The sequence below is a fragment of the Gossypium raimondii genome, chromosome 2 (assembly GCF_025698545.1).
Source record: "Gossypium raimondii isolate GPD5lz chromosome 2, ASM2569854v1, whole genome shotgun sequence".
Classification (NCBI taxonomy): domain Eukaryota; kingdom Viridiplantae; phylum Streptophyta; class Magnoliopsida; order Malvales; family Malvaceae; genus Gossypium; species Gossypium raimondii.
In genome coordinates this window covers 20,931,769-20,955,153 of record NC_068566.1, presented here as the reverse complement: position 1 = coordinate 20,955,153, position 23,385 = coordinate 20,931,769, and the positions used below count along the sequence as shown (strand labels likewise).

The 23,385-nt window shown below is 31.3% G+C and overlaps 2 protein-coding genes across 8 annotated transcripts; both read left to right on the top strand.

Moving 5' to 3' along the window:
- The first annotated feature begins 12,812 nt into the window (after positions 1-12,812).
- Positions 12,813-16,734, top strand: LOC105788365 (uncharacterized). 6 transcript variants are annotated; one of them, XR_008192804.1, is made up of 9 exons: positions 12,813-12,942; positions 13,055-13,383; positions 13,655-13,784; positions 13,875-13,927; positions 14,018-14,060; positions 14,147-14,208; positions 15,512-15,538; positions 15,672-15,764; positions 16,178-16,734. XR_008192804.1 is itself a non-coding variant. In XM_052626486.1 (7 exons), exons 2-6 carry the CDS (start codon positions 13,901-13,903, stop codon positions 15,726-15,728), a joined length of 309 nt encoding a protein of 102 aa, XP_052482446.1. In that variant the 5' UTR covers positions 12,823-13,784; positions 13,872-13,900; the 3' UTR covers positions 15,729-15,764; positions 16,178-16,734. The 6 variants fall into 6 exon arrangements, 1 of the variants encoding a protein (XP_052482446.1); XR_008192800.1 differs by having other exon boundaries at positions 13,872-13,927; XR_008192802.1 differs by having other exon boundaries at positions 13,575-13,784; positions 13,872-13,927.
- A 1,945-nt stretch (positions 16,735-18,679) lies between these two features.
- Positions 18,680-22,135, top strand: LOC105788366 (leucine-rich repeat receptor-like tyrosine-protein kinase PXC3). 2 transcript variants are annotated; one of them, XM_052626483.1, is made up of 3 exons: positions 18,680-19,567; positions 19,652-21,679; positions 21,780-22,135. In XM_052626483.1, exons 1-3 carry the CDS (start codon positions 19,339-19,341, stop codon positions 22,103-22,105), a joined length of 2,583 nt encoding a protein of 860 aa, XP_052482443.1. In that variant the 5' UTR covers positions 18,680-19,338; the 3' UTR covers positions 22,106-22,135. The 2 variants fall into 2 exon arrangements, with proteins under 2 accessions (XP_052482443.1, XP_012470693.1); XM_012615239.2 differs by having other exon boundaries at positions 18,680-21,679.
- Positions 22,136-23,385: the final 1,250 nt, after the last annotated feature.

Sequence of the window (23,385 nt, the reverse complement as noted above, 5' to 3'; positions counted from 1 at the left end):
GAAGCTCACACAAAGTGTGCTAAACATATAACATTTCCTTTTCCATTACATCGTTGCTCACACGAGCTATGAAATGGGTCTGCTCATACGAGCTGTAGGTCAGAATGTAAGCTATACAATGCTGCTTACACAAACTGTGGAGTATCCGCAACAAATGCAGGATCTGAGCCATCGGTAGGACATTTAAGACCAACACCCAAAACATGAAAACACTAATGACATGTCATTTGTATCCTACGAATTCCTAAGGTTCAAACGGGGCTCGATAATCATCAGGACATCATTGGATAAACATCATTTAGATACTTGGAAAATAATACATGAACATACAGATCAATATAACATTAAAAAATTATTTAAACATGCGAACTTACCTAGACAAATAAAGCGTAAAAACGTAGTCGATCAATCCGAAGCTTTCGCTTTTTTGTGATCTAAATCCGTTTGAGGTTTATATTGATCTAAATAGATAAATTCAATTCATTTAATAATTCTATTATTCAATTCAGTCCATATTTCATATTTTTGTAAAATTACAACTTTCCCCTAACATTTTAACTTATTACAATTTAGTCCTTAAGCTCATAAATTGAAATCTAAGCATTTTCGTCCTCATTTTATGCTAGCCGAATTCACTAGTGACATCTACCAACTCATACAACTCACCATTTCATGAATTTAACTTAAAATTTTATCATTTTTACAAATAAGTCCCTAAATGACAATTTCATCAAAAATCCCTTTACAAAACTTGTTTATTTAACAACAATGATTCATATTCTTCCATTAAACTTTAAGAATCATGCTAGAAAATTCATTTAAAAACCCTAAATCTTTAACAATTTTGTAATTTAACCCCTGGAATAGCTAAATTAAGCTACAACAATCCCAAAAACATAAAAATCATTAAAAACAGAATCAAAAATCACTTACATGGAAGGGATGTTCTCAGCCGAATCAAAGATCCCTAAAATGGTGATATTCTCTTTTTAAAAATTAGTGGAAGAAGATGAATGGAAATAGAATTTTATTTTGTTAAACTTTGACCTTATTACCTAATTACCAAAATAACCTTTAAAAACTTTACTAATTTCAATAAAACCATTCCATTTATGTCCACTAACCACATAAATGGTCTAATTACCATCTAAGTCCACTCACATTTAAAATTCATAGCTAATTGATACCTTTAACTAATAGAATTCTACTTTTGCACCTTTTACAATTTAGTCATTTTCACATAATTAAGCATGCAAACGTTAAAATTTCTTAACGAAATTTTAAGACGACCTTACTGACATCCCATAGACATTAGAATATTAATAACATAATAATTTACTCATCATATTTGTGGTCTCAAAACCATTGTTCTGATTTTACTAAAACCGAGTTGTTACAATTATAATACTTAAAGTTGGGAGTCCCACCCCCAGAATTACCTACCGCAGCCCCTTGCTATGGTTTATTCTCTTTAAATTATTTTATAGGACAAGAATTTGAACCAGTGGAACCAAAATCTCTCTTAGTAAGGGTCTTACTTTTCTCCATTTTTTTGCGTTCCACAATTTTGGTTTTCTCCACTAGGGTCTTAAACACCCATTCTTGGTGTGAAGCAACCTGAATTAACTTCAAAACTCAGATTTTAACTCAATTCAGTGATCCTAATTAACTTCAAAACTCAGATTTTATCAAGTTACCTATTAATTAACTAATTATTTCCTCTCGGTCTCTAACTATTTAACTAATAGAGCAATACACGCTTACCTTTTAGGCTCACTTTCTTGATCGGGATAAATTATGAGGTACTCAGTAAACTTATCTCTCGATCTCGTTTATTCTAGATTACTTCCTAGGGAGTCACTCACAATTAACATAGATTTCAAACCTTGTTCATTCATTAATTATTCAAACATCCTTTTGTTAAACTCCCTAAGAAATTGGTTACTCATGGATTGAAATACAATAATTCCTAAACTCATATTTAACATGGAAAACAACAAATTAAGTAAAAGTAAATAGTATAGAAAGAAATTCATTTCGATATTGATTGAATCTCAGAAGCAAAATATCCTTTAATAGTTGTGAAGATCACCTTGATTGCAATTGGAATCAACAACGAAATAAAGGAAAACTAATATATAAAAGCCTTGGCTCACTCGGCCAAGCCTCTTCAAACTGAGACTTAACATGCCTATTTATAGAGTTTATGCTTAGACCTAATTAAGGTTGCTAAACAACCAAAAATTCTGATTAAGATACATTGTGCGGACTAAAAATACCGCTAATTAAATTTTCATGTTCGTCACTTGATGTCGCAACACCATAGGACTAGTGTCGTGACATTGTCTTCATTTCCTGGGTATTTTAGCTTTGAAGTTTGCTGTTGCGACACCACTTCTCAATGTCGCAACATTGCAGTCATCCCTCGCCTTCTAATCCCGAAAACAATGTCTTACACACTAAATAAAGCCGTTAGATCATCCCTAGGCCCATAATGGCACATTAGATCATAACATAACTCAAATTAGTGTAAAAACGCTTATTTTGCATAAATTAAATACAAAACAATAAAAACTAAAAATGAAATAAAAACACATAAAAACATTATAAAACAAGCTCGTTAAGTGTCGGAAAAACCTTAATTTGCCACAACGACTTGTGGCAGATCAAACTCCCCCACTCTTAAGAAAAATGCAACATATAAATTTATTTTAATTAAAAGTAAAAATAATATTTTTATTAAGTAAGTTTAATTTTTAAGCATACATAATTATCTTCTAAAAATCTTACCAAAGATCTTCAAAAATGTATATGAAAAATATTAATAAATAGAATAATGTTCAAAATAAAATATTAAAATTAATAAAAGGACTAAATTGAAATTAAAATTGAGTAAAAATGCATGAAAATCTCTAATAAATTTTGGATTTAGAAGGCAATTTAAACCATTTCATTCATTTGGAATAAAAAAGAAAAAGAAAAAGAAGAAAGATCCAATTTTGTGGATCTTATGAGTTGCAAGACAACAAAAATCCGTTTAAGAATTCGAATAATATGAAAGTAACTACCAGATCCAAGTCGTAGGATGAAAAGGGGCTTCCACCCCGTGTTAGGATCAACCGGAGAAGTCCATAGATAACAAAGATATATTTGAAGATGTAAGGTTATTTATAGTAGACTTGAAGCTAATTATAAATAAAATATCAATTTCAAAAAATAATTATAGATAATATAAATAAATCGTTATTAAATTAAGTAGATAAATTAAATTTGTTAAAATTATTATTTATCTAATTAACTATATATTTACTTTAAATATAAAATTCTAAAATAAATATTTTTGTTTATTAATGTTAAGTTAATATTAATTACTTAAAAATAGGAATACTGCATAAATTATATTTAAATATTGAAAAACTACATCGTAAATATTTATTTTATTTTTGAATAATAACAAAAAAACTTCATTGTAACAATATTTACAACTAATATTTGATAATTGCATTGTACCAAAAAAATATTTGATAATTACATTCATAAAATTGCTTAATTTTTATCTTTAAAACTTTGGGTAAAATTAATATATTTAAAATATACTTAAATTATCTTCAAAATGAATATTCAAAATTTTATTTATCGTTAGTATTCAAAATATTTTATAAACTGCAATTTTGAATAAATTATCTTTAAAAATGCATACAATTAGAAATATATAAAATATAGTTTTTTTCTTAAAATATTTAAACTAAAATTTTGTACATTAATTTTGAAGATAATTTAAAATATTAATTTTATCCAAATTTTTTATAATTTTCATTTTTAGTAATAATTAATAATATGAAGCTATTTTATCTAAATCCAATTTAAATTTATAGGAATAAATTTTAAAATAAAATAAATGAAAAATTATTTTATCTAATTAAAATTTTATTTTAAATCTAAACCTTTTAATTTAATGGATAATCACCATAAATAATAACTTTATGAGTAAAAAAATTGTTTAAAAATATTTTATTTGTATTTTATTTAATTGACGATAAAAATAAAAAATAAATTAAATATAATGACACGTATAAATATTTATAATAATATTAAAATATTAAACACATTATAAAAATATTAATATTTTATTTCGTTCATAGTTTAAATATTATAACACCCCCAACCCAATCCGATTTGTCGGATCCAAATCTTGGGCATTACTTACGAATACAGACACAAACTTAGTCTACTTATACGAATTACAATCAATTACAACTTACTCAATTAGAAGATTTTTAACTTGAATAAATAAGTATGTACAAGAAGTAAATACAACTACAGCACGTGGTAATCAAAATACAACGATATTTGATTTGAAATCTTTATCTATTACAGACACCCTAAGTATAGAATTCTGAGTGACAATTCATACTTTGAATGTACCACCAAACTTGCTCTATATGCATAATAACCCAATACACCCTTTCCTTTGTCATAGTCCTAGCATCATTCTTCCTAGCATATACTCATATTCAACCTGGAACGAAAGTATAAACTCATGTAAGCTCATAAGAACTTAGAGAGAGAAACAGCTTTTACCTGCGCAATAATTGCTCATTGTTACTGATAACTCGTTATGACAATCTTATTGTTCTTGTCATTCAACTTGTCTCTGGCTAATGTTTTTCTCAAATTTCATTCTTCAATCACCATAGATTAACATGTCTTACTCTGAAATCATTACTTACCCATCAACATCTTCGATACATTACTTACATTCTTAAATCTGATCTTTCATAAATCTTTATCAATTTCCTTTTAACACTGTTACTCTTGCACACATAACTCTAAGCCATCGTTTTATCACAATTCATGAATGATCATGTACACAGATAGTAGATACTCCCTTCAAATATCAAGTTTCAAATTCTTACTCATAAAACACGTTTCTTATGTTAACCCATCACCTTTCTATATCTCTTCAATTCATTATTCACAATTGAATCATTGTATTGTATATTACTTTACCGTAACCCATAGAAACATCGTGCCTTACTGATCTTTCAGATTACATTTACGAACCATATTGAATGCGCCAAAACAATTTAATATCGAATCCCCCACAAGAATCATTCCTTTAGGGTACGCCATTGAGAGCCTTACTATGAAATGACACAAGGATACAGTTTTCAGAATTTTCCATGTAAGTCGTTCCTTCAGAGTGCGCCACAAAGATTTATCCTTGTAGGGTTCGCCATAAAGGCTATCTTTCATATTTCGCCACAAAGGCTACTCTTTCATATTTTTCCACAAAGACTACTCTTTTATATTTCGCCACAAAGACTACTCTTTTATATTTCGCCACAAAGGCTTTTCTTTCATGACGTATTTACGATATGGATTTGCCTAAATTCATGTTATGTGAGGTTTGCCCATCATCGTCCTGGAACACGCAGAGAACCTCATTAGGTAATCACTGTCCTTTAATTCCTTTTGGAAGGTGCCATGGCCATGAGCTTTCCTTTTATAGTTCATGTTTAAAGTCCCGATGGACCCTTTTTTACAACACTACGGTGAATAGACAAGAACTCACTTGACAGACCCATCATGTATTGAAACAATCCTCATTCACCATTTAGATCACTAACTTACTCTTAACAGAACTTACCTCATAGCATACATCTAAGTCACACATACACGATTAGACCTAAACATCTCAGATTCCATACCATAACATGCATTCTATCCTCAACATTCATTCATATAGTTGCTTGATCATCATACTATACTTTTCTAGCTTCAGTTTCATCGTTCAATCAGTTTCTACAGAGATATCTCATACGAACAATATTCATGTAAGAGTCAGCTTAAAGACTCACATGGAAACCACAGATAGCATCTGGAACCCAAGATCTAATAAGGAACTGCAGCAACCACTACTTATAAAACATAAGAACACAATTAAAACTCATTCGTAACATTTACCATCATCACAAACCCAAATAACCCTTATATAAAACCTTACTTCTTCATCTTACTATTCATGCACTTATTTCGACTTAATCTTTCATAACTTTATCATATGGAGTCACAATACTTACCTTGACATGGAGTAGTCACTAACAAAGATCCCGATTTGCATCTCCAACTTAAAGAGGAGGTAATACTTTAGGTTTTTCTTAAGATTTTGATAGCAGTGCTTCTTGAAGAAGAAAGTAGAAAACTCTCTCTTTCTTTAACCTAATTATCCATTAATGTATTCTAAGTCTTTATTGGGACTTGAAAAATGTCACATCCTTACTGAATTATCTTATCCAAAGGTTTACAACTTTCAAGAAACCTACTTGAGTATCCCCTTATCTTTTAATTATCCTGGTTCATATTCAGTTGGTTCCTAACCAACTTACCTTGCAACTTAACTTGTATAGTATTACAGTAAAAAGGCGTAATATACTTCTGACATGAACTCATACACTCCATACCATTTTACTTGGCCATTACATTATTCCAACTAACATAGAAATCTGACATAGAAACTTCATTAACTTAAACACATAACTATATATGCTCACTTTATACACCAAAAGATGTACTTGGGTGAATACTACTCCGCCAATCATACTACTTTAGGACTATACACCAAACCTTGTACTCGTAAGAACTAGGGTGTTACAATATTTATTGATGGCCATGAAACCAACTAAAAATTTGATTAAAGCAAGTGTACCTATCAATTAATAATATAGCTACGGTGAGTACAGATATAGTTCCCACGAAGACTAAAAGTACTACTAATTATCGTCTTTCTATTATTTAACTGACAAATTGGAGTGAATGATTAAAACTAAAACTAACAAAATTAATTAACTAAAAACACGACAAAGAACAAATCAGGAAATTAATCGATTAACAACCAATGAGCGAAACAATACCCAGGAAAAAATCCACCTAGACTGCATCTATCATTATCAATCTAAATTAAACAATTTATTCACTTAATATCTTGATCTGTAGAAATCCCTAAATTATGCAAATATCTCTCTTCAAGACTAAGAGCAACTAACTCTAGGTTAATTAATTGAAATTTCTTTCAAATTAAAACCTCTATTATCGCATTAACTTGATCTATGGATTCCCCATTAGATTTTATTCTAATCTGGTAGATTTATGTCGCCATATTTCTAGGATTGCATACAACTCCACTCAATTATGCTAGATCTACTCTTAAATAGGGTCTATTCCTCCTCTGAATTAAGTACGTCAAACATGAATTAGTAATCTAAAAATATTAAATCAAGAATTAAACACACATAACTGAGAACAATATTCAAGTATTTATTGCGTAAAATAGAAATTAAAAGACAGAATTCATCATAGGGTCCATCTTCCCTAGATATTTAGAAAATTAATTCATAATCGTGAATAAAAACATCTCAAAGACAGTATAACCACAAGAAATAAAGAAAACCATAATAAACTTCAAAGAAATCAAAAAGAGATATTCAATCTTGGTGGAAATTTTCTTTAAAGTTAGCTTCAATAGTGTTTTCTGAGATGTTTTCTTCAATATTCTCTGATGGCTCCCTTCGCCTCTTCTTATATTTGGTATTTATAGGTCTTAGAATGCCCAAAAAAACCTAAAAATTATGTTTTTCTATGTATTTGAAGTGTGAATCACGACATCCACACTGTCTGGCACATGGCTGTGTGGCAACCCGTGTGGCTCCTAAAATTTACTTCAATTGTTAGATTTTTGCTCGTTTTACTCCCAAATGCTCTCCTAAGTATAGAAACATGAATTTAAAGGATTAGGAGCATACAATTCATCATTTTGCATTGATTAATCATCCAAAAATGCATTAAGAACGAGATTAAAATATTTTACTTTTGACACTTATCAGATATCCCCACACTTAAACGTTTGCTTGTCCACAAGCAAAATCCTCAACCCACAATAAAGTTTAATTTTTCTCAATTTTTCATTTTCAGTAATAATGTATCAAGATAATTCGCCAATAATCATGCATTGGTAATTCAACTAAAAGAACACTAAAGATTCAAACAGCCTAAGCTAAAATTTTTAAAGCATAAAAACATAGTTGCCTCCCCTATCTAAATAATTACCTTAAATTCAAAATCAACAAGAATTGACATCCTCACTAAAGATTCACTCAAAGTGTTTAAGGTTCAAATATTAAGCACTCAATAGTCAAACAAGAAATGTCATTACCATAGGCTTGCTTGAAAATCAAATCTCCACCACTATAAAATGAGATGACACACCAATCAAGAGGTCTTTAAAAGGTTGTAATGGGCCTTAGGTTAAAGGTATGGAAAAGGCCATAAAAATTGGTTATAATCGAGATTGAGTTGATAAATTACCAAACTAGAAAAACAATCAAATGCTGAATTAACAAAATTTACATCAACAAGAACTAAGGAATAAGAATGAGCTTTTCAACACAAAATGAAACTAACAATTCAAGCTTAATCAAACTTTTTCTTTCTTTCTTTCTTTTTTGAGTTTTTATTTATTTTTTTAGAACAAAATAAAATCCAGTTATTCAAAAAAAAAAGAACATAGTTAGGCAACTAACTAAATCAAATCTTGACAATTAACGGGTTAATAAAAAATGTGTTAGAACCAACGGAGCTTACTAAGGGTTAATTCAATAGGTAAGCTTTTTACAGGTTAAGTGGGTTAAAACCCGACGGGTTTCCTCTGGTCATAAACCAAAAGAACCTGCCAGAAGTAAACAAATAAATAAAAAATTAGAATATAAAAATTAAATCAAAAACAAATATTAAAATAAAAAAGGTCTAAATTATAGAAATAAAGTTTTCCTAATATTTTAGTCCCCGATAACGGCGCCAAAAACATGATGTCTATGAAACCAACTAAAAATTTGACAAAGGCAAGTGCACCTATCAATTAATAGTATAGTTACGGTGAGTACATATATCGTTCCTACAAAGACTAAAAGTACTAGTAATTACTATCTTTTTATTATTTAACGGACAAATTGGAGTGAATGGTTAAAACTAAAATTAACAAAATTAGTTAACTAAGAACACAACAAAGAACGAATCAGGAAAATAATCGATTAACAACCACGGAGCGAAATAATACCCAGGAAAGAATCCACCTAGACTGTATTTGTCATTATCAATTTGAATTAAACAACTTATTCACTTAATATCTTGATCCGTAGAAATCCCTAAATTATGCTAATATCTCTCTTTAAGACTAAGAGCAACTAACTCTAGGTAGATTAATTGAAATTTCTTTCTAATTAAAACCCCTATTATCGCATTAACTTGATCTATGAATTCCCCATTAGATTTGATTCTAATCCGGTAGATTTATGTCATTCTATTTCTAGGATTGCATGCAACTCCACTCAATTATGTTAGATCTACTCTTAAATAGGGGTCTATTCATCCTCTGAATTAAGCACATTAAACATGAATTAATAATCCAAAAATATTAAATTAAGAATTAAACACACATAAATGAGACTAAGATTCAAGTATTTATTGCTTAAAATAGAAATCAAATTACAGAATTCATCATAGGGTTCATCTCTCCTAGGTATTTAGAAAATCAGTTCATAATCGTGAATAAAAGTATCTCAAAAACAATATAACCACAAGAAATAGAGAAACTCATAATATACTTCAAAGAAATCAAAAGGAGATCTTTAATCTTGGTAGAAATCTATTACAAAGTCGGCTTCAATGGTGTTTTTCGAGTTGTTTTCTTCAATATTCTTTGACGGCTCCCTTCTCCACTTCTTATATTTGGTATTTATAGGTCTTAGAATGCCCAAAAAACCTAAAAAAATGCATTTTTTCGCGTATTTGGAGTACAAATCGTGAAATCCACAGGGCCTAGCACATGGCCGTGTGGCACCCCATGCGGATATTGAAATATGCTCCAATTGTCCGATTTTCGCTCCGTTTTCACTCGTTTTGCTCCCAAATGCTCTCCTAAGTATAGAAACATGAATTTAAAGGATTAGGAGCATAAAATTCACCATTTTGCATTTATTAATCATCCAAAAATGCATTAAGAATGGGATTAAAATATGTTACTTTTGACACTTATCATTTATCTATTATAATATTTTAATATAATAATTGGTACACATTATAATAGTTTTTAATTGTATTATTAAATATAATAAAACACATTAAATATTATTAATGATAATAAATTAAATATAACTATAGTTATATATTATACACATTAAATAAATATTGAAGCGCTGGCTGAAAGTATATATCGATCGCCTTCACCTCAGGTTGTTCACTGGTCCCTTCCGTCGACATCTCTTGTCAAGACAAATATTGGTGCCAGATTTTCCCTTGCACAAAGAAAGGGATGTTCAAGAGTAATCATTAGGGATGAACATGGACAAATTATGGGGGCTTGTAGTTGTCTTACCTTCCTATAGCTTTTGTAGCAAAAGCTCTAGTAGTGGTCCATGGGTTAAGGTTCGCTCTTGAGATGGGTTTCCTGTCAGTCATCCTGGAAAGTGATTCCAGGCTAGTCATCCAGAAGTTAACTGCAAGTTCAAAAGATTTATCAGAAATTAGTGCACTTATTTGGGAGGCAAAGGAGCTTTCAAAGCTATTTGTGGACTATCGACAGAAAGCTTTGGTTTGGGGAATTTATCAATATCTTTATTTCCCCAACTTCTCCCCTCTAGTGTTTTGTTCACCATCTATTCGCTGCTTTACTTGATGACTTAGCACTGGTTAGGGTCTCTCCGTGAGAGAGGCCTCCTTCGACTGTATCTTTTTATTTTCTTCTATTAAATAAGGTAACCGACTTTGCCCTAAAAAAATAACTATTATAATAATTGGTACTCACACTACACCAAAACAGGCTTTTAGCGGCATTTTTAGCGGCATTTGGATAAAAAAACGCCGCTAAAGATTGAGATTTAGCGGCGCTTTACGAAAAACGCCGCTAAAAATAAGCATTAGCCGCGTTTTCAAGAAAGCGCCGCAAAAAACCTAAGCCTAACGACATCGTTTTGTGAGCTTCCAGGGATTTAGCGGCGTTTTTAAGAAAGCGCCGCTAATGCTTAGGGCTTTAGCGGCATTTTTGGGGAAGTGCCGCTAATGCCCAGGGCTTTAGCTGCGTTTTTGGGGAAGCGCCGCTAATGCCCAGGGCTTTAGCGGCGTTTTTGGGAAAGCGCTGCTAATGCCCAGGGCTTTAGCGGCGTTTTTGGGAAAGCGCCGCTAATTCCCAGGGCTTTAGCGGCATTTGTTGGAAAGCGTCGCTAATGCCCATGGCTTTAGTGACGTTTTTGGTAAAGCGCCGCTAATGCCCATGGCTTTAGTTGCGTTTTTGGGAAAGCGCCGCTAATGCCCAGGCCTTTAGCGGCGTTTTTGAGAAAGCGCCGCTAATAATGCTCAGGGATTTAAAATAATTTAAAATATTTGTTAAAAATGGAAAAATTAAATACTATTATTTAAAATAATTTTAAAGTTTTTTTGGGTACATTACTAAATTTTTAATTTATATATTAAATAATTTCTTATATAATCGTAAAAAAGATAGTATTAATTTTAAAATATTAAATTAATTTTTTACCTGGTTCAATTTTTTACGTGTTTTGCCTTGTCCCCTCTGTGATCAAGTAAGAATTGATTGAATAGATTAAACTTTGCAAATGTTTTAAAATATCGAATTAATTAGTGGGCCAAGCCAGACCAAGCTGTGCCAATGCCCAATTTTAAAAACTTTTCCAACTTCAAACTCGTTTTACCCGAATCACTCATTTCATTGTTTAAAAACAATAAAAATTATTTTATATTTAAATTTAATTATTAAAAATAATGTCAATATAACTTGTTTATATTTTTATTATTTTAAATGGTAAAACAGGCTAAGTTCAGCTAGCCTAATATTAAAAAATATAAATCTAAGCCTAACCATATTTTGGACTAGGTGGGTTGTATGGGTAGTGAACATTTCTAATTATCATTTAAAGAGTAAATAACATATATTTTTCTAAATTTTGAAAGGTATGTACTGATAGTGGATTGGGTAACATACAACTATTTGGAGAGCCTCTAGATTCAGTATGAAATATACTGATAGTTGAGCATAATATTGTTTCTTTACGTTGCTAGTACTTTAAAAATGTAATCGATTTGTACTGTAGTAATTGCATTAAATGATTTTAAGGTTTAGGGATTATGTGTTTAGGGATTATGGATTATGGATTATGGTTTATGGTTTATGGTTTAAGGGTTGGGGTTTAAGGTTTAGGGGTTAAGGGTTAGAGGTTAGGGGTTAAGGGTTATGGGTTTAGGGCTTATGTTTTATGATTCAGGGTTGGGGTTTAAGGTTTGTAAAGCTAGACAGGTGTTATATGGAGTTCAATAATCGCGCTCGGAGTCGAATTGGCTGTTGAAATGTTAATACTGTAAGTTGGTATTATATGGATAATTCTAACTTAATAATTAATTACAGCCATTTAATCATTTTTTTCTTAATAATTTATAAAAAATAATAAATGTTTTATAAAATCACTTAACTAATAATTTTTAATAGATTTAAATGAAATTATTTTTTGCGGCGTTTTTGTGAAAAATGCCGCAAAAGGTAAGCAATAGTGGCGTTTTTATAAAAAATGCCACAAAAAATAATTTTTACTTTAAAATAATTTTTAGCAGACAAAATAAAAAAAATTTAGCAAAGCAAAACGGTGTTATTTTATACAAAATGAAATGATCTTTTGCGGCGTTTTAAAAAAAACGATGCTAAAGGTGAACAATAGCGGCATTTTTTTATAAAAATGCCTCAAAAGATATTCAAATTCCCGGTCACTCCCAAAAAAAAAATTTTGGTTACCCGCTCGTTACTCCCTCTTCTTCTCATGTACTTAATTCTTTTTCCCTTTTAATCTCAAAATTCCATGAGTTCCTTTGCCCCAACATCTCGTAATACCGTTCAAATCCCTAAACCTTTTCTTTTTCTCTCCATGAATTTATATATATATATGCATATAACAAATGATTCATTGATTTGGGGTTTTGTTTCTATCTGAATCAGGACAAAAGGGTTTCCCGATCTATACCAAAAGACCACAGGGATTGATCTATGGAATTCCTTTTTCAGCAGTGTATTTTCTTTTTCCTTTTTCAGTTTTGTTCGATTTTTTTACTTATTTTCTTTCTCTCTCCACTGTTTCGAAGCCAGCTTCTCTTTTGTCAAAGCCATTGGAGCTCGATAATTATTCTCAGCTTCAAGTGATTCAGCTTCGTTCGAATCGATTGATCGGTAATGTAACGGCGGATTTCTCTCGGTTGTCTCATTTAAAAGAGCTTGATTTGGGTTCTAACAAGTTAAATGGTGAAATCCCAGAAGAAATCGCCTTACAGGTAACATACCAGATTCATTTTCAAACATTTCTAATTTGAAGTACTTGAATTTATCTAGAAATAATCTTGAAGGTGAGATTCCAAGCAGATTAGGTTCTTTATTCAATGATAGTTCTATATTTCCAATGAATGAAAATTTATGTGGTAAGCCATTAAATAATGACTGTAAAAATGTGAGAAAAAAGAAACAGAGGAAGCTGATTTTGTTGATTGCTATGGTCGTTGGTGGTATTGGGCTATTTGTCGTGTTTTGTTGCGGTTACATTTACAGTCTTCTACGGTGGTGGAAGAGGTGGATGACCGGAGAGAAGAAGCGGAGTACGGGTAGTGCTAGTTCGGGAGCAGATCAAAGTCGTGGAAGTTCAACTTCTTTTCGTTGAAGTTCAACTTCGCTGACTCAGGTACAACTATTGCTTTACTTTTTGTTCAAATTTTCGTTTTACAATTTTTTAATATTTTCTAATGTTAAGGTATGTTGATATATTCAGTAGACTTTGAGAATATTAGACCTCCTGTAATGGAAGGCTTAGATACATTAATCATGGTATGTGGCTTCTTACTTTTACCTTCTTAAACTCTATGTTCCATATGCTTAGCGTCTGGAATTTCTTATCATTTTGCTTGATTTATTCAGAGAAAGAAACAATCTTCAAAGTCAAGTAGCCTTGAAAGCAATGGTATGACTTTCTTGTTGTAACCTTTGATGATTAGTTTACTCCGATTTCACTATCATATGTTATTTTTACAAGTTGGGGGCTTTCAGGTAGTTCTTCAAATCAAACATCACCTGCATCTCAATGGTTTTCTTCAAAATCATCAAAGAAGGTTTGTTTTGTCATTTTATAGTTGATCTTCCTTTGCTGCTGATGCTCTTGTTACTACCATTTTAGTCTAGGTATAGGGTTTAGGGTTATAAATAATTCCTTTATTTATTTCAAATTCATATTTGTCTCTTTATTTTACTTCCATAACACTTACATTTTTTATGGTTCATAATTCTATGGTTGAATGAGAAGATAAGATCTACATGTAAGATCAAAGTGTCTGCTGGCCAGAGTTTCTATCTAAGCTTGAAAAATACTTTTATAATAATATTATATATTTTAATAATTAAATTTAAATATAGTTTTATTATCAAATAGTATTTCAGTGAGACTACATCAAGGTGATTGATTTTTTTTTTTTTGCTTTATTCATAATTTAGTTTCAGAGTATACTTATTTTTTTATTTTGATATCTAATTTTTTGTCTTAATATTTAAAATGACCTTCTGCTAAGGTTTTAATCCAAAAGTTAAATGAAGTTAAAAAAATCAACAATTAAAGAATGTTGTGGCTTTTATATTTTCATAAAATGTATTAGTTATATTATTTTTACTAAAAATATATTTATTAAAATTAATTTTAATTAATAAAATTTATATATTTTTTAATCCATTTGCTTCTCACTTCTCTCTTCCTCTCTCCCCAACTTCTTTTCTTCCCAACACAGTCAACCATGGCTAAAATTTTCCTCTCCATTACTATAGTTATATTTATATCATAGTTATCATTTCTATACACCCCTAAGAAAACAGGAAAGTCATCAAAAAGCAGAGAAGCATATGGAAAGGGGAAGAATATATTGAAATTTGAAGACAATTCGACCGTGAAAAAAACTCAAATTTTGTGTTGAAATTCCGGGATTTACTTATAGATCTAGGAAATTGTAAATAAATAAATAAAAATTGGGTTTGCTTTTATTTAGATTACTGAGAAAAAAAATAAGAGATCCTTTTTTTTTCAAGAGATCCTTTTTTTTTCTCTCTTTTTTCGCATAAAGAACATGATGAGGAACATCCATCAGAAAGAACATGATGAAGAACACCTAAAAATTATGTCAGATTTTTAGGTTAAAAACATTTAATTATTGGTTTCTCCTACCTGGTTCTTGCTTCTACTCGTATTTCTTTTTGGATGAATAAATTTATTTGTTTAATCCTCATCATCCTGTACAATATCATGCTTGCAAGTTTCTGCTTTCCTCCTTATTGCAGATTTACTATCCTGTTATCCCTCTGTTGTTCTCCTTGATGTGGATATTTCTTGTGAAGAAGTATTTACATTTTGTTGTTTATTCATGCTTACAGAATAGGAGCAAATGGTTTAGAGAACTCGTAAGCACTCCTCTGTCACTCCTAAACCAGTTGTTTAAATTATTTTCATAGCCTACTTTGATTGCTGTTATTTGTGGGAAAATTAGTCTACATTCTTTAAGCTGATCTTAAACTGCTTCCTACATTGTTTCAGCCTTGGGAAGAAAGTTTGCGGGATGCACACGAGTTTGGAAAACTTGTTCTATTTTAGAACTTGGATCCAGCTTATGCTTCAGCAGAAGTGGAGGTAATATTTATTATGAATCACAATTAGGTTGTGTTTGAAGCATTTTGTATTTACACGCATAAATTTATGTTTTCTTTCACTTTTCCTCTCCCTACATACGTGCTTTGTACCTTTTATCTTTCTTATGAATAAGGCAGAAAGTAGGGATATTGTCATGTTTGATCACTGAAGATGCTATGCAGGTTTGTTATGATGCATGCTCATCTGTTTGTCATAGATCTTACATTCAAGCATGTTATTCTTCCCTTATTTAACCTTTTTTTAAATTTTACTTTAATGAACATCCTTTGATCTTGAGCTACAGTTTGTTTAATTTTAAATGTCCTTGTGAATGTTTTCATGAATGAGTGAACTGATATTGTTATGCATTTGTTATTTATCACACCATAATTGTTTTCTCGTTCTTTTTCCAGGGTCATCCTGAAGAATTAGGATCACTTGTTGAAGTTTTAAAGAGTGGAATGGTTACAAGTGATTCAGGACATCAATACAAACTTCAAAGTGATGCAAAATGTGATACAATGGGAACCTTGTGGCGTATTCTAGGAGTAAATAATGGTGCTCAGAGAGTCTTTGGTGAAGCCACTGGATTTTCTCTTCTGCTAACCACCCTCCATAGTTTTCAGGGTGATGGTCACTCAGAAGAACCTTATTTATTAGTTTACATCAAAGTCTTCACATATTTATTGCGCCTTATGACAGCAGGGGTGTGTGGTAATACTATTAATAGGGCAAAACGGCATGCTATCATATCATCACATACATTTTATGATCTTCTATCCGAGTCTGGCTTGCTGTGTGTGGATTATGAGAAGCAAGTGATACGTCTATTGTTGGAACCTGCTCAAAAGTTTTTCTCTAAGGGTTATTGCTTTGAGTTCATTATAAGATTTCCTTGATTAAGTAAATGTATTATATCTTTTATTACCAAGATTTACTTGATTAAGAAAATGCATTCTATGTTTTATTACCTTGCATATGTATTATTTATTTTAGTTTTGATTCTAAATTTTTATTTTTACTTAAGAGTTCTAACTTTTGGATTTTAATTGTGTTATTAATTTATTATTTTTAATTCTAAATTTAAATTCATTAATTTCAGTATTTAGTTTTAAAGTTAAAATTTTGTAAAAAATTAATTTAAATGATATTTTTATTTATACTTAAAACATAATATAATATTTATCATAGAAATAAAAATTATTTGAAAAAAATTATTTTTTTAAAGATATATTTTTAGCGGCGTTTGTGTGAAAAGCGTCTCTAAAGGTCTTGGTCTTTAGCGGTGCTTGTGGGAAAAGCGCCGTTAAAGGTCTTGGTCTTTAGCGGCGTTTGTGGGAAAAGTGCCGCTAAAGGTCTTGGTCTTTTAGCGGCGTTTGTGGGAAAAGCGCCGCTAAAGGTCATGACCTTTAGCGGCGTTTATTTCTAAAAACTCCGTTAAAGGCCTAAAAAAGCGTCGCTAAAAACCTGTTTTGGTGTAGTGTCATGCACGGGTTAAATATAATGTCTACACATTAAATAATTATTATTTTAATATATTAAATATGATTGTACCCCCATTGTTTTAGTTTAGTAAGCATGATAATATATTTTAATAAAATATTAAATTTGTTTAATAAAAATATAATATTATTTTTAAAAATTTTAATTATTTTAATTAAAAATATTTTAATATATTATAAATAATTGAAATTAAATGTAAAATTGAAACGCGTCACTTGACGCAAGTATAGATTATGTAAATGTTAAAAGAATATTAAATAAATCATTAAATAAATCATTAAATAAATAAAATATAATTTATTTAAATTAATATAAAAAACTATGGTAATTGAATGATGATTTTCGCAACAGAATCTAATTTATAATTTATTTGAATTATGGTAAAGAATATTTAATGTTCAGTTTTATAATTTAATAAAATAAATAATTGAATTTTTAATAAAAGTTAATACAGTTTATTTAAATTAATATACACAAAACACATGAAATTATTTATCATATAATTTAATTTTATTATATACAAAAAACCTATGATAATTGAAAGTTCAATTTTATATCAAATTGTTAAAAGTAAATATAATATAATCTATTTAAATTAATATGTTCATGAAATACCAAAAATATAAGAATTAATGGATAATTAATTTTATTATATATTTTTAGTTTTAATGCATTAAATCATAATATAATTGAATGTTCATAGTTTTAGTGTGAAAATGAACATATTATTATTATTATTAGGTTTTTAATTATATTATTATTTTTAGTTCTAAATTATGATTTAAATGAACATAAATATTAATTAGGTTTTATCATGTAAAAATAATGTTTTTTAAATATGATGAAAATAATATGATTGATTAAAACAAATTAATGGATAATTAAAACAAATAACAAATAAATAAAACATAATTGCGTCATTTTTCGCAATTTTAGTGTGTATTTTATTGTATTATATATACGATAACAGTTAATATTCAATATACTTGTGCTATAATTTAATTCCAAAATTAAAAAGGATGCCACATGTTTTATTATTTTAATATATTGTATTTCTTTCTCCTACAGAGTATATTTCAGCTTTTGAAGTCTAATTTGTTTTTAAAAGAAATTAGTTGAGTCTAAATATTCAGTGGCGATATATCAAACAATTCCGGATGTAATAAATCAATACAAAAGGAGTGAAATTAATAATAGGTAGAAGTGGTTTGATATCAAATATTGTGACATGTTGTTTGTCAGATTGTGAATTATTTGACGAGGTAATTATGAAGAAAAAGAAGAATTATTGATGAGATAATGTCTCCTAGAAAATAAATAAATAAATTATAAGCGGAAAGAAAGGAAGCGTAGGTGAATTATTTGATATGGAAAATGGGTATTACGATTTAGTTGTTTGTTGTATCTCTGGCTCACAGACAAGGAGGGAAGGGGACATGATATGTGTGTCTGACACTAAGCTAGCCCTGGCGGATGCATCATATCATGTCCCATTACACTTTTTACCTTTCAGTCCGAGAGAGAGAGAGAGAGCGTTTGATGCAATTCGGCTTCAATTAAATCAACACTGCCCGTTTTTCGTGAAAAAGGAATTGCTTCATCGAATCTATCCCCATGGCATAACCCCCCTTTTGCTGTTCCCAAACATACTACACTCTCTCCCTGCTTTACCCTTTACCCTTTACCCTCTTTTGCTTTGACTTGTTTCTTCAGAAGCATACTGAATCATCTTCTTTGATCTACCTAACAGCACCCCTCCATTTCCTCCTGCACCCCATCTTCTCTTGCCTTTCTTTCTTCTCTCTCACTCTCCCACTGTAATCATTCCTCGGGTTTCCTTTCATCTTTACCTAAAACTATGGGGCTACTTGCTTCTCCATCACTACTAGTTTTCTGGCAATATCTCTAATGGGATATGTTTGTCCTTTTTTGGGTTTTCAATCTCTGGGAAGTCTTCACCTTTTGTACACTGACTGCGATGCTTTGACCAGTGAGAAAGTTGCTGTCTTTTGGGCTCCAACCTCACTGCTTTTTCCTCAAAAACTTGTTATTTGAAGAGGAGGCTCAGATAATGGCATTTTTATACTTGTCATTTTTTGTGGTTGGGATTCTATCAGGACCAGTTCTTGTGGATGCTCAGCTCCATGATGAAGCTACATTGTTAGCCATTAAAAAGGAGCTGGGTGGTGTACCGGGTTGGGGTGACAACAGCACGGACTACTGCAATTGGGAAGGCATTCATTGTGGCTTCAGCCATTCATTTGTTGAAAGGCTTGATCTTTCTAGGCGTATGCTTAGAGGTAATGTTACTCTAATATCTAATCTTAAAGCTTTAAAACACCTTGACCTTTCTTATAATAACTTCAACGGGCCAATTCCTTCAGCTTTTGGGAATTTATCCCAGCTTCAATATCTGGATTTGTCATTGAATAAGTTTGAAGGTTCTATTCCGTTGGAGTTGGCTGGTCTTAGAAACCTTAGATCATTGAACTTGTCAAACAACTTACTTGTAGGAGAGATACCTCAAGAATTCAAGGTGCTAGAAAATTTGCAGGAAATTCAGATTTCTAGCAATAGGTTGAGTGGTTCTATCCCACATTGGGTGGGCCATTTGACCAATTTGAGAATTTTTACAGCCTATGAGAACCAATTAGGTGGTGAAATTCCTGATAATCTAGGCTCCCTTTCTGAACTCAAATTGCTGAACCTTCATTCTAACCGGCTTGATGGTCCAATACCAAAGAGCATTTTTGGTATGGGGAAGCTGGAAGTTTTGGTTCTCACCCAGAATGGACTCACCGGTGATCTTCCTGAAGCAATTGGTAAGTGCATTGGCCTCTCAAGCATCCGTATCGGGAATAACAAACTTGTTGGTGTGATTCCCAGTACAATTGGAAATGTTAGCAGCCTCACATACTTTGAAGCAGATAATAACAATCTCTCTGGTGAAATCGTCTCGGAGTTTGCTCAGTGTACTAATCTTACACTCCTAAATTTGGCCTACAATGGATTTACTGGAATAATCCCTCCGGAGATTGGACAACTTACGAATCTTCAAGAGCTCATTCTTTCTGGGAACAGTCTGTTAGGTAATATTCCAACATCAATTCTCGGGTGCAAGAATCTTAACAAGCTTGATTTAAGCAACAACAGATTTAATGGTACCATACCCAATGATATTTGCAATATGACAAGATTGCAGTACTTGCTCTTGGGACAGAATTCTATCCAAGGGGAAATACCTCATGAGATTGGAGACTGTGTGAAACTGCTTGAATTGCAACTTTGCAGCAACTATATAACTGGAAGTATCCCTCCTGAGATTGGCCGTATTCGCAACTTGCAGATAGCTTTAAATTTGAGTTTCAATCATCTTCATGGTCAACTGCCACCGGAATTAGGGAAACTAGACAAGTTGGTTTCTCTTGATGTCTCCAGTAACCAGATTAGTGGTGATATTCCACCTGAATTTAAGGGTATGTTGAGCTTGATAGAAGTCAATTTCTCAAATAATCTGCTTGCTGGCCCGATACCGACATTTGTACCATTCCAGAAGAGTACAAACTCCAGCTTTCAAGGAAATAAAGGGCTCTGCGGGGAGCCATTGAATTTCTTATGTGCTAACTCTATTGGTTCAGACCAGGCGAACTACCACCATAGGGTTTCCTACAGGATTATACTAGCTGTTATTGGTTCAGGTCTTGCGGTGTTTGTATCAGTCATAATGGTGGTTCTGCTCTTTATGATGAGGGAGAGACAAGAAAAGGCATCAAAAAGTGTAGACATTGTAGACGAAGCAACCGACAACCAACCAACAATAATAGCAGCGAATGTGTTTGTGGGGAATCTCAGGCAGGCAATAGATCTCGATGCTGTAATCAAAGCCACTTCAAAGGATTCAAATAAGATCAACAGTGGGACTTTCAGCACCATTTACAAGGCAGTCATGCCTTCTGGATTGGTTTTGTCAGTGAAGAGACTGAAATCAATGGACAGAACCATAATTCATCATCAAAATAAGATGATAAGGGAGCTTGAAAGACTAAGCAAGCTCAATCATGACAATCTTGTACGACCGATTGGTTTTGTCATCTACGAAGATGTTGCTCTTCTGTTGCATCAATATTTACCCAATGGCACACTAGCTGAACTTCTTCACGAGTCCTCAAAGCAGTCGGAGTATCAGCCTGACTGGCCCAGAAGACTATCGATTGCTATTGGAGTAGCAGAAGGATTGGCTTTCCTTCATCATGTGGCAATTATCCACCTTGATATCTCTTCGGATAATGTACTTCTGGATGCAGACTTTAAGCCATTGCTTGGGGAGATAGAAATATCAAAGCTCTTAGATCCATCCAAGGGCACTGCAAGTATTAGTGCTGTAGCCGGCTCCTTTGGCTATATCCCCCCAGGTAAGTATCATAGCTCACAGTAGCATATGGTTTAAAATTTAATCTGTTTCTTTCCTTCTGCGTCACTATTTTGCATAATGGTTTATGTTTTTGGGTCCAGAATATGCGTATACAATGCAAGTCACTGCACCAGGAAATGTATATAGCTACGGTGTTGTGTTGCTTGAGATCCTCACCACCCGAATACCAGTTGACGATGATTTCGGTGAAGGAGTAGACTTGGTGAAATGGGTTCACGGGGCTCCGGTGAGAGGGGAAACCCCTGAGCAGATACTTGATGCAAAGTTAAGCACTGTTTCATTTGGTTGGAGGAGAGAAATGCTTGCAGCTTTGAAGGTGGCTTTGCTATGCACCGACAGCACACCTGCCAAACGACCAAAGATGAAGAAGGTAGTGGAAATGCTGCAAGAAATAAGGCAAAACTGATCAACAAGCTAAGATGTTTACATTCTGAAAGCATTTGGGTAGGGTGGTTTTTTTTTTTTTTTGGGGGGTATGAGAATCGGGTTGAAACTGGAGAAAGTGGAAGTAAGTATTGCTAGATCAAAGGTCTCTGCTTTGTTTAGATTGGAATCTTTAGCAGTAAAAAAAAAAACTTCGTAATCTCAGTTGGAGTGAGTCCTTGTTTATTGCTGAATACAGAAGAATTCCAAGTCATATTGCACAAACATGATTTCCCAATTTGTGGTACATATCATTTTCTCCTTTATTGCCGTTGCACTTACCTACAATCACTAACCTCCCAACACTTGGAATTGCTTGATTTGAATTAGAGACCATCAGTGTTACTCAGAACGTGGATATGTTGGTTTGGTTTAGTAGCAACATAAATCTACCTTATATATTCAATCTTTTCTATAACTGCTTTATTTCTGTCAAAGATTTTGCTTGAGAAGATCAACCACATGCTGTTCTAAACCTACTGTAGAATTTATTTGGTGAATTTTCATAAAAAAAAAAACTGAAAATCAAATCAAAAAAATTAAAAGATATTGTTTTAATACGAGTTATCTACCTTTAAAAAATAGTAAGAGTTATTAAATTAATTAATTTATCAATAGCTATTAAATTCAAATAATGTTCTAAATTCATAGTTTAATTGTTTAAATTTTCACATAAAAATTTATTAATCATATTTTATTAAATAGAAATAATCTTCAATAAATAGAATTAAAGATATCAATTCAAAAACTATTAAGATAAAATATGATATCTTTAATTCCACTTGTTGAAATTATTTTCTTTTAATAAAATATGATTAATAGATTATTTTTCATGAGAAATTTAAACATTTTATTGAAATAATATTTTAATTAAGATCATTTTTATTTAATAAGTCATATTTAATAGGCTTGCTTATATGAAACAACTATAATTTTACTTAAAATTTTAGACTATATAATTAATTTAATAAAGAATGCACTTCATAATTAATTTCATTATAAGTGATAAATTGTTATAGATGTTATGAATATCTTCTTAAGTGGATGTCCAAGATGATCAAGATAAAGTTTTAATGTAATTTAAATTCTAATAGTTATTAGAATTAGATCTCTATTTCTTTTATATTTCTTATGCCTATAAATAGAGACTATGATGAAGTATTGTAATCATCCTTTTGATCAATAAAGTACATCCTTTATTGCTTTAATATTTTATTTGTTCTTTATTATCTCCATCTCTTTATTTTATAATACGATATCAAA

What these genes read in the sequence shown, in the direction of transcription:
- LOC105788366 (XM_012615239.2), top strand. Translation starts at nt 19,339, where the DNA reads ATGGCATTTTTATACTTGTCATTTTTTGTGGTTGGGATTCTATCAGGA. An exon ending in CTTTGGCTATATCCCCCCAG is followed by an intron (nt 21,680 to 21,779) that starts GTAAGTATCATA and finishes TTTTGGGTCCAG; the next exon opens with AATATGCGTATACAATGCAA.
- LOC105788365 (XM_052626486.1), top strand. Translation starts at nt 13,901, where the DNA reads ATGGAAGGCTTAGATACATTAATCATG. An exon ending in CTTCAAAATCATCAAAGAAG is followed by an intron (nt 14,209 to 15,418) that starts GTTTGTTTTGTC and finishes TCCTTATTGCAG; the next exon opens with ATTTACTATCCTGTTATCCC. An exon ending in GCAAATGGTTTAGAGAACTC is followed by an intron (nt 15,539 to 15,671) that starts GTAAGCACTCCT and finishes ACATTGTTTCAG; the next exon opens with CCTTGGGAAGAAAGTTTGCG.